At 38.2% G+C, this 9,892-nt stretch overlaps 3 protein-coding genes across 6 annotated transcripts in view; all 3 read right to left on the bottom strand.

Annotated features, from left to right (window-relative positions):
• Positions 1-1,857: 1,857 nt before the first annotated feature.
• LOC103480156 (uncharacterized) lies at positions 1,858-4,049 on the bottom strand. Of its 2 annotated transcripts, none has more exons than XM_008435010.1 (6): positions 3,981-4,049; positions 2,840-3,021; positions 2,418-2,762; positions 2,181-2,321; positions 2,063-2,106; positions 1,858-1,983 (listed from the first exon to the last, which is right to left on the bottom strand). In XM_008435010.1, exons 2-6 carry the CDS (start codon positions 2,991-2,993, stop codon positions 1,885-1,887), a joined length of 783 nt encoding a protein of 260 aa, XP_008433232.1. In that variant the 5' UTR covers positions 2,994-3,021; positions 3,981-4,049; the 3' UTR covers positions 1,858-1,884. The 2 variants fall into 2 exon arrangements, with proteins under 2 accessions (XP_008433232.1, XP_008433231.1); XM_008435009.2 differs by lacking the exon at positions 3,981-4,049 and adding an exon at positions 3,747-3,931.
• Positions 4,050-5,632: 1,583 nt separating this feature from the next.
• On the bottom strand, positions 5,633-7,962 carry LOC103480157 (Down syndrome cell adhesion molecule homolog). 3 transcript variants are annotated; one of them, XM_017310421.1, is made up of 5 exons: positions 7,114-7,962; positions 6,306-7,010; positions 6,130-6,243; positions 6,001-6,044; positions 5,633-5,876 (listed from the first exon to the last, which is right to left on the bottom strand). In XM_017310421.1, exons 1-5 carry the CDS (start codon positions 7,166-7,168, stop codon positions 5,787-5,789), a joined length of 1,008 nt encoding a protein of 335 aa, XP_017165910.1. In that variant the 5' UTR covers positions 7,169-7,962; the 3' UTR covers positions 5,633-5,786. The 3 variants fall into 3 exon arrangements, with proteins under 3 accessions (XP_017165910.1, XP_017165911.1, XP_008433235.1); XM_017310422.1 differs by having other exon boundaries at positions 6,130-6,168; XM_008435013.1 differs by lacking the exon at positions 6,130-6,243.
• A 666-nt stretch (positions 7,963-8,628) lies between these two features.
• Positions 8,629-9,892, bottom strand: part of LOC103480158 (uncharacterized) — a 3,784-nt gene continuing 2,520 nt past the window's right edge. Inside the window, exons 4-5 of the mRNA XM_008435015.2 lie at positions 9,790-9,833; positions 8,629-9,693 (exon numbers count right to left, since the gene is read on the bottom strand). Coding sequence (XP_008433237.1) covers positions 9,580-9,693; positions 9,790-9,833 — 158 coding nt within the window. The 3' untranslated portion in view covers positions 8,629-9,579. The remainder of the gene's footprint in view (positions 9,694-9,789; positions 9,834-9,892) is intronic.

Below are 9,892 nucleotides of genomic sequence, written 5' to 3'. Positions count from 1 at the left end.
AAAATATTAGATGTTGGCACCTTCACATCATTGCATTCAGTTTTTATTCACAATTTGTTTAGTGTCCCAACTTTTTTGGAATCCGATTTGTATTTTCATCTTTGGTTTGTTATTGTTGTTTCTCGTTTTTGTTTTTTCTCTCTTTCTCAGACTCATGGTGTTGTCTTTTCTTCTCTTTATCTTTTTTTTCTCTCCTCTACTCTTACCTCCTTTCCCTTTAAACTTTCTGTTCCACCTGTTTCCAATGTTTTTCTTTTTCCCTTCCCACTGTGCCCTTTCTATTTTATCTTATTTGGTGTTAATAGGTTGATCAGGAGTGTTAGTCAAATATTAGGGATTCACCTAATCACCTAACTGCTGCTGAATGTCGACCAATGATGCACATTTTGCATGGTTGAGGTGTCAAAGCTCACAGAGTGTCAGGGACATTGTGTAATGTTAAAGAAGTTGTGTACTCATTATACTCATGGCCCAAACTTTGTCTTCATTGGTTCATTTCTTGCAGGTGGCATAACTTGGAATATGTCTGTTTTTGTCAATCGGAGTGTTTACACTAAGAAACATAAAATAAACTGACTGTGACTCTAAACCTTCTTTTTTCTGTCAACATACTTTTAAAAAACCACATTCGCTCTTCAATAGCCTATTGAATGAGCCTTCTGGGCGATAAAGTTTTCACTTGAAAACCTATTTCAGTTCAAATATTTCATAGACACTCAAATTTGCTTACAGATGTTTAAAACACACTAATCCCAACAGGGCCTCCTTCAGTTTTGTTCTCTTCTACAGTTTTTTCTTTTGCTATTTTTTGCTCCTTATGGTTTCAGTTCACATTGTTCATACAAAATAAGATGAATCTGTGGCTTGTGGTATGGCACCATGCTCTGTATGGACTATGTTTAGGTCCTGCTTCTGTTTTTGGTTGCATATAGAGACGACACATTGGTGGTTACCTGCGGCGCTGCCAGCTGTGTGTGTGAGAACATTTCTATTTAGAGAAACTTGAGAATGAGTCCAGTGGGTTAAGAGCATGTCTGTGGTTTGTTTGCTGCAGCCTGAAGGAAAACACACATGTTGGCTTCATACGTTGTGATTGCACCACAACGTGCTAACATTTGATATTAGTAACACTAAGATTAGCTTAGCAAAGCAAATGATGAAAAACTACTATAGCCTTTTCTAATTCAAAAAGTCAAAACTTTATTAATTGCATTTCTTTTCAGTCAAGCATTTAGTCCACATCGTGCCTCTCTTGTCTTTTTGATCTATTTGTCGGAAGTTCTTTGTATTGGACCTAGAAAATGATTAGTAACTACTTATTATTTTATAAAAAGGGATTTGCTGACACCAGAATCATCCCACTGTGGTGGTAATCTTGACAAGATATATCTTTGCTACGTGTATGAAGTAAGGTGAAAGTTCTGCTTGAGATCTTAAAGATGACAATGACAAATGGTTGAACTGATGAGAAATGGAGTCAAGAGGGACATGGTGACGCTGGAGGAGCAGCGGAGATCCACAGCTCAGGTGGGAGAACAGAACCATCAAGAATCAGGCAGAAAGTCTGAGAAAAGAAAGGAGCAAGTGAAAGACGGCTAATACTGAGGCTAAAAAGCAATATGCAAAATGCAATGTAAAAAGAAAGGGTAAGCATGAATTATTTTTCATAATAATAATAATAATAGTAATAATAAACACTAGTTTGAGTTGATCTGATATACATAAAATCCCAATAACATATTGAAGGTTTGTTGTGAAGAGGCGACATAATGTCATGGTTAAGGTTTAAGAATACTTGCAACACTATGCATGGACTAGAACACTTTACAGTAATATTTAGATTAAAATAAATGTTAATAAAGTTATAACAATGTTATGTAATGTTTAGTTGAGTTTCTCTGCATTGACATAAACACATTCAGTCCAGATGGAGTTTTTCTGCCTTGCTGACAGATTTGTCTGGACATGGTCCTCATGTTGGACCTGCAACGGGATTTATCACAAAATAAGTTCCACATTATCACACAAATGTGAATAAAATGCTAATCTGAGCGTGATATACCTCTGCAGGGGTTGTGGACGGAGCTGGAAGTCCTTCACAAGACCCTAACAGCCAAAGACAAATGTTTGTTACCTCCAGTAGCAACATTACAGGTACAAATGGAAAATGATTCTGGTACCAAAACAGCAGTTTGTCTCCTCAGTGATCCAGACTAAGGATCCCAGATAAACACCCAGAGCGCAGATGGTGAGGATGATGGATGAGATGAATATCGCAATGTTGGGATCGACCGTAAAAACGCTTTGAGATGTTAAATCATCTGCAAATAAATGATTAAAGGAGCATTCAGAGTACTGGGTTTCTTTGTGATAAACTTTATGGTTAATTAGAAATGAATTCTCATAGACATGAGTACCTTCAAGAAACAGAAAGGTTCCTGATCCAAACTGAACCTTATCCCAGTGCATCTCTCCACAGAAGTATGTTCCAATATCGTCCCATGAAGTTGCTGATATCCTCAGGCGATTGCTGATGCCGTCAAATTCAACTGAGAAACGGTTTTGAAATTCATCAGTAACAACGCTCCGATTGTTCTGATTATCAACTGTTGCAACCGGCTGCAGTCTTCTTCCTGCCGTCAGTTTGTACCACACTGTTTTCAGAGCTGCGCTCTTCATGTTGCATTCGATGGCGGCCGACTCTCTGAGCTTCAGTGTCTGAACAGAAACGGGCTGAGAGATTTCACTGATCTCTGCCTCACCTGAAGTTAACACATTTTATCAGCTTTGTGTTTGAAGACAGAGAGAAAGGTTGAACATGAAAAGATGAATTACTCACATAATGAGGAGAGCAGCAGCACCTTCAGAAAGAACACAGCCATCTTTGGTGCTTCTTCTTCTTCCTCAAAGTAGTTCAGAGTTCCTGAAATGGCCGACCGTTCCACAGATTTATCAGTTGGTACCGGCATTGAGCCACGTCTCTCGAGTCTCATTGGTGGCTTGTTTCCCTCCCACTCATGGCTTAAAAACAAGGAGGAAAATGATTCTTCTGCCTTGTTATAAGCACTTATTTAATAAAACCAGATGTCAGTTCACCAACAATGTAACAGCGTTGCCACCACCTGCCAACCTAATGTCGACCGTTATCACGGCAAAGCACTGAAAAACTTTGAAGCAGCTTTTAAAAAGGAGATTTTATATCGGTGGACGTTAATGGTTTCACTTTGCCACAAAAAACTGATTTGTTTTAAATGTAACCACTAGTTTTAGCTTCAACATCACATCTACTTCATCATTTCAATTCATCACAAGTCAAGTTTGAAATTCACTTCCTCTTTTTCTTTACTCTCCCTCTACAATTCATTTAGTGACCATGCAACATTTTAAACTTTTTTACGTCCTTTCTGTTTGTTTTTGGCGCATCTGCAGCAGGAACTGTTCACAATTCATAATATTTTTTAAGTAATCAGTCGACTTCAGTGAACATAGGTGATGTTAAGAGAACAGAGTTCATTGGCTGAGAAGCAGGGGGCGCCGTGGATACAGTGTGATCATGGGGAGAACATGCAAACTCCATGCAGACAGACTGGGATTCAGACACAGGACCTGCTTGCTGCTTGGCAACAGTGGCACCAGCTGCTCCTCCATGCAGTCTACAGCCAATCACAACCCTGCTTTTCCAAAGTCAAGGAGATCAAACTGTATTTAGCAAGTCAACAGTTATAAAATGACAAGGAAAACCTAACCTGAGTGAGTTGTGTTCTCGTAACATATTTATGATTTTACTGGGCAGTTAAACAGCTTCAGTTGGTCAGTACTCATAACCAACTGTTGGAGATCACCTTCCTTAAAGACAACTAGACAAGTCAGATACCAAATTGTGATTTAAATGAATTCTCAGATTAAGGTTCTTACTAAATCCGAGAGCATGTTTTTCCACCCATCACACCTGAATCTTTCTAGATTTTGAAAAGACTTACAGTTTCCACAAACAGATTTTCTCCAGCAGATTTTGGTTTCCTAACTGAAAGTCTGGGACTCAACAAGCTTTACAAGTTCACGTTCTGAATGATCACAAACTTAGCAACTGACTTATAAACAAACTAAAACCAACTGAATGAATCAGGCCCTTGTGAAAGGGTGGGCGGTAAATAAACGTACTAATAGGTGTCGACAATTAGTCTCTCAGAAAGCAGCCCTTTAATCTACAATGGTGTGGGCTCTCAGCTGCTGAGAAATGATTGCTTCCTGGAGACATTAAGGTTTTATATGTTATTCAGTTGTTCATGTTTCCCTGTGACACACGTAATGCACCAGTCTGACACCAAGAACCTCAGCGTCAGAAAGTTGGGGTGTGGGGGGAGGTGTGTGTTGTTGTGATGATGTATTACTGTTGACATTCAGATCCTCCGCTCATGCTGGCCCCCACAAACTGCTGCCCTGGGCAGTTGCCCATGCTGCCCATATCAGAATCCTCCACTGAATCTAACTATACGCTTTATGAAGAGGAACGTTTGTGCCAAGTTTTTCCATGATGGGGTTTTTTTTAGGACGGTTCCTGTGATGGCCAAATCCATGGCCACACTCTGAAGTCGATAACTCTTTTATGCACAATTTATTTTTTCATTTAAACACAACACTTTAGTTTTAGTAAAACATTTATTAGTTGATTTGGATACATTTGTTCTTTATGATGGCGTTCACATTTAGTTAACATGTGTATTTATATCAACTTGTATTTATATTAATTTGTTTGCTTGAGACTGACCTTTTTGCCGGTACTTACCTGCCTTGGAGTGGCCAGACAAAAGATGGGGGCCAGGGCTCAGCAGGCTTAAATGCTGATTGGACTATACCACTAGTTCCTGCTGGCAGGGGAAATTTGTAGTTTCTTTGTTTAGATAAGTTTTGTATTTTAGTAAATATTAGTATTTAAACTTTAATATTTTTGATTTTCATTTTGTGAGTGTTTAGTTTAGCCAAACTTAGCTGTACTGTTATTTGTTTTTGTGTTTGTAATTGTATTCTGTTTAGTTACCCCTATTGTGTCTTAATTGGTCTGATCAGCCAGTATATTAACCCCTGTGTGTCATTTCTTTGTTAGGTCAGTTCTGTTTGTTTGTGCAGCCAGTTTGTTTACATTTTTGCCTGAGTTCAGTTTTGTTTCTTTGACCTCTTTTATGAGCTCAGCTCATCTTTTTGTCATTTTATAATCTTTGGGTTAAAATAAAAAACCCTATTTTTCTAATTAATATCCTGTGACTCCTCCTGTTTTAACTCGGTCCATCACAGTTCCATTTTGACATGATATTAGAAACAAGACTTTTATACTGTGACAGTTAATATTATGACCCCTGATCAAACCAAAAATAACCAGGCAAACATTTACTGGTATAACATGTTTATTGGAATCATATACAGTAAATCAGGTAAGTTGGTGAAATCACAGCATAAAACAAAAGCCTAGTCTCTGTCAATTCTATTGATTTAAAGCATAAAAGATCCAGTGTTTAACAGGCTCAGATTTTTAAAAAAAATCTAATAAACGTTAGAAAACACTGTATAAAAAAGATAAAGAAAAAATGGAAAGGTTTGAAAAAAACATGAGTAAACCCTAGGCCTAGATGTTTACAAAATAGATCAATTCATAGAATTTAAATTGGATGTTATCTGTTTATATTAATGTCTGACCAACCACAACAAGTGCAAACTCATTGTAAGACTTGCTCCCAAACCTACCAAATGAAGTATATTTTCTCCAGCCTATGCTGGAGGTAATCTCTTTCTCAGTTGCTGCTCATTTTTCTCCTGGACCTGCTGAACCGGTTTACATCTACAGATGAATAATGGAGGCTGGCTGTAGGTTGGCTGGTGCCCTGGAAACAACAAATAAACAATCAAATATGAGCCTAGAGGAAAAAATTACTCATTAAATCTGTTTTTAAAAGGTTCTCAGAAACTATATACAATCTAATTATAGATTATAAAGATATATATCACCTGTTCTGTTGTTGTGGATGAAGTTGGATCCAGAATTCTTGGCTCTAGTTTTCAAAAAAAAAAAAAAATTATATGTCACTTAAAGACGTTTTATTGAAAACAAGGAACAATGCTCTTTTTTTAATGTACCTGCAGCTTGGTTGGTGTGTTTATTTTTCAACCTGTATACTATGAAAATAATGAAAACAAGGAAGAGACCAGCCAACGATCCAGTCACAAAATGCACCAAGAATTTTCCCTCGCCTGCAGAGAGCCCACAGTCAGAAACGTCTTCATTTCTTAAACAGAAACAGAGATCTACTTACTCATGAGTGTCAGTCTGGTTCCGTTTCCAAACACGATCTGCCCACTGGAACTAACGACACAATAGTAGGTCCCAGCATCTGACACGGTCAGGTCCTTAAGAGGCAGGCTGTACACACACGTGTGTGTTGGTGTGTTGGTATTTCTCTCACATCGGTCTCTCTTGCCTCCATGAGTGTAAATGAGTCCTGGGTGGGATTCTTCAGACTTCCTCAACCAGTAAATGCTTTGTTCTCCACCACAGCTCCCAGTTTGTACTGAACAGTTCAGAGTCACGGTGTCTCCTGGCCGAACGCTCTCAGGTTCTGACTGAAGGACCGAAGGTCGGATGTCAGAACCTGGATCTTTAATAATGACTGTTGCACCTTCTGAAAAGCTCACAATTTGTGCGTAGGCGAATGCGCAGTAGTAAGTGGCTGAATCTGACATCTTCAGGTTAGAAATGATCAGGTTTGTTGTTTGTTTTTTTCTAATCAGAGTAAATCTGGAATTGTTCTCGAATTCTCCATAGAAAACGTTTTCCAGACTATACACAAAGAAACTAGAGATGAGTTTTGGATTCTGTCCCAGAGTTTGTTTGTACCAGCAGATCCACGCTGACTCATCGCCTTCATAGGAACAACGTAAGGTCACCTCACCTCCAGGGGCAGCTGTTATAAAGCTGCTCTTTAGATGAAGAGGAGAAGATGTCAGGACAGACGGTGGAGCTGAAAGGATAGCAGAATAAAAATCTGTTGGACAAAATTCACTGGAACCATTTTGAATTGACACAAAATGTATAAAATCCAGAAAAAGAAATAAAAATCTCACCCATTTGTCCCAGAAGCAAACATGTGAGACAGAAGACCAGAGGTTCAGAAGTCATTGTGTCTGATTAACAGTTCGAATGAAAGGAAGGTTGAACTTTTTCCACTTTTAAGAGACATGACTGTACAGGATTGGCTAGCATCAAGTGACACAACATGTCCTACTAAGGAAACAGGTGAACTGTGGTGTAAAATTCTGTACTTCTTATGGTTTGCACAATGACTTGCTGGAAACAATTATTTTTGTCATTTTGCTTTGTTGCGACCAAATTGTACTCAGCACTTTTGTTGTGATGTGATGACAGAAGGACAAATAAACCTAGAAACTTAAATTATATAATGAAATGTAACTTTTATGTTTTCTTATGTTTTAATGGATCTAAGTGCATAAACAATTTCAGTAAATAATTTAGAATTGCTTTTTGCTATTATTTCACTGGCAGAAAAGACACTCATGCAGGTTTCCACTGACTCGTTGTATTTGGGGGACCTTTGTGGGAGTGTAACCACAGCTACATCCTGTGCAGCTCTGACATTGGTGCCAGTAAAGGGAGCTGACCCAAAAATCTGTGTGAATTGATGCATTTCAGAAAATGTCTACAAACACAAAGCTGTGAGTTTCAGGACTGTGACATGGCTACACTGGTTATCTGTGTCTTTTAGACAATCCTGCGATTTTGAAGAGCACCTAAAGTCACTGCTCGGAAATATCAGTTCATCGGTTCTGAGATGCTGTGAAGTTGTTGTTTGGTATCTTCCTCTAGATCAGCTTTCAAATGCTACACTGACCTGCTTAGTCTAAGCAACTACAACCACAGCAGCACTGGAAATTTTTAATTATTCATAAAGTTATGAAAATGAGTACAAGGCATTATTTATTTACAATTAAAGTTCAAATTAAAGTGGTCTCTGTTTCCATGTGGAATTAAATTTCGTGGAACCCGTGGACTGAATAGACTTACTAGATCAGCTGTAACTCATCAAGAGTGGAGGAAAGCTGATCTAGTTTGGCAGAATCCTGAAACGACTGGTCCCGATTCTTGGGTCTGTCAATCACCGTGGGTGTCATTGACCCAAGTTGGTGCAGTTCAGTACCATATTTATGCCACCATTATGACACTGCATTAGGCGTTTGGGTGAGAGTCCACCTAGTGGTGGAAACGCTCTCCTGAATATGCCAGACCATCGGATAGCATACTTGAACCATGGAAGTATTACAATATTATATCTCAGGTTCAATAAAAAAGAAAAATCAACCATCTTTCACTATCGATATCCAATATGAGATTTATAGGTGATTTTATAAATTCACTATACTGACTCTTCAATGAGGACTGATTGTTCAAATAGAGACATAAGAACTCATTCAGAGCTACCATTATACACACGCTAGAAAAGAAAAGACCAAACATCTTCTGAAATTTTTTTTTTACATAAGACAAAAACAAAAAACTTTGATCTGTAACTAAGACAAAAAAAACAAGCTAAAGTAAATCTTGTCAAAAGAAAACATGTCGGGGTTCTGTGGTGATGCAGGGGTTAAGCACAGACCACATTTGGAGACTTCAGCCCTCAGCGTGGGTGTCATAGGCTCCAGACCTTCCCCTCTCTCATAACCCACCTTCCTGTCAATTCACTATCAAATTAAGGCTCCATTTACCTAAAAAAAAGAATACATGCCAGTGGATTTAATGCATGTTTCTGAGAGTCAATCAAGAAAAACCACAATAAACAAAACGTAGGTCCCTTAGTGTTTGCAGCAAGATGCTGCATATCTTCCATAGATCTGTCTCAATACATTGTTAACTGGTGGTTCTATCAGAAACAGAGATTTTAAAAAGCTGAACAAAGAAGCCTGATTCTGTTCTATTCTGACTGTTCAATAAAGATGCTTCATAAAATGAAAACAATAATGAACAACGCTGATGATCAGTGAATATCCACAGACTGAGGCTTCTTCAAATTTGCTGCAACACAGTTTCTACAGGAGCTCTTTCTTGCCAACAGTCATCACCATCTATAATAAGAACTCTTTGAAGAAATGAATTTTCTAAAACATTTAATTTTCCTTCAGGAATATTATGATATTTTTGCATGAATAACATTAACCTGAAGCTGGAGATATGCACCAGAAACCCTCCCGACCCCACTGAGGGACAAGGGTGAAAGAAAATGGATGGATGGATGGATGGATGGATGGAGAACATTAACCTGAATTCAAAGTTGGTAACTAAGCAAATTATCATAATGTACGCACTGTAAAAACTTGCATCCAATCGATCAAGCAAACACAATTTAGTCATTTTAATAAGTTTAAGAATTTAAATAAGTTTATTCTGTGAAATGTTAAAATAAACAACACAGAAGTATTCTTCAGTCTTTGACCCTGAAACAGTCTCTGAGCTGTGCTTCAGTTCTCCAGGCAGCTTTAGGAGAGTGAAGTGAAGTGAACCGTCTCCAGTCTGCTGCGTCATATAGCTGAGTACACACACTCAGTCTCTGTGCTCTTCCTGTGTCTCCTTGGTCTGCTGAGCTGGTTAACATTTACAGCAGCATAATGGAGGTCGCCTGCAACTCGGTGTACCTGGTAACAGAACACTCCTGGAATTAGTTTTTTTTTTTTTAACTTCACAATGAGACAATTGATAGTTTGTGAAATATAAGAGATGAGATGCGGTACCTGGGTGCTTGTTGCTGGATGACATAAAATTCTTCCGTTAAACTCTGTGAAAGGCAAAAGGCATCTTTAGTATAAAAAAAATGTGTGTATATATATATATATA

This window comes from Poecilia reticulata, linkage group LG18, assembly GCF_000633615.1.
Source record: "Poecilia reticulata strain Guanapo linkage group LG18, Guppy_female_1.0+MT, whole genome shotgun sequence".
NCBI classification, from domain to species: domain Eukaryota; kingdom Metazoa; phylum Chordata; class Actinopteri; order Cyprinodontiformes; family Poeciliidae; genus Poecilia; species Poecilia reticulata.
The sequence above is the reverse complement of the archived record's forward strand: the minus strand, read 5'-3'. Positions and strand labels throughout refer to the sequence as shown.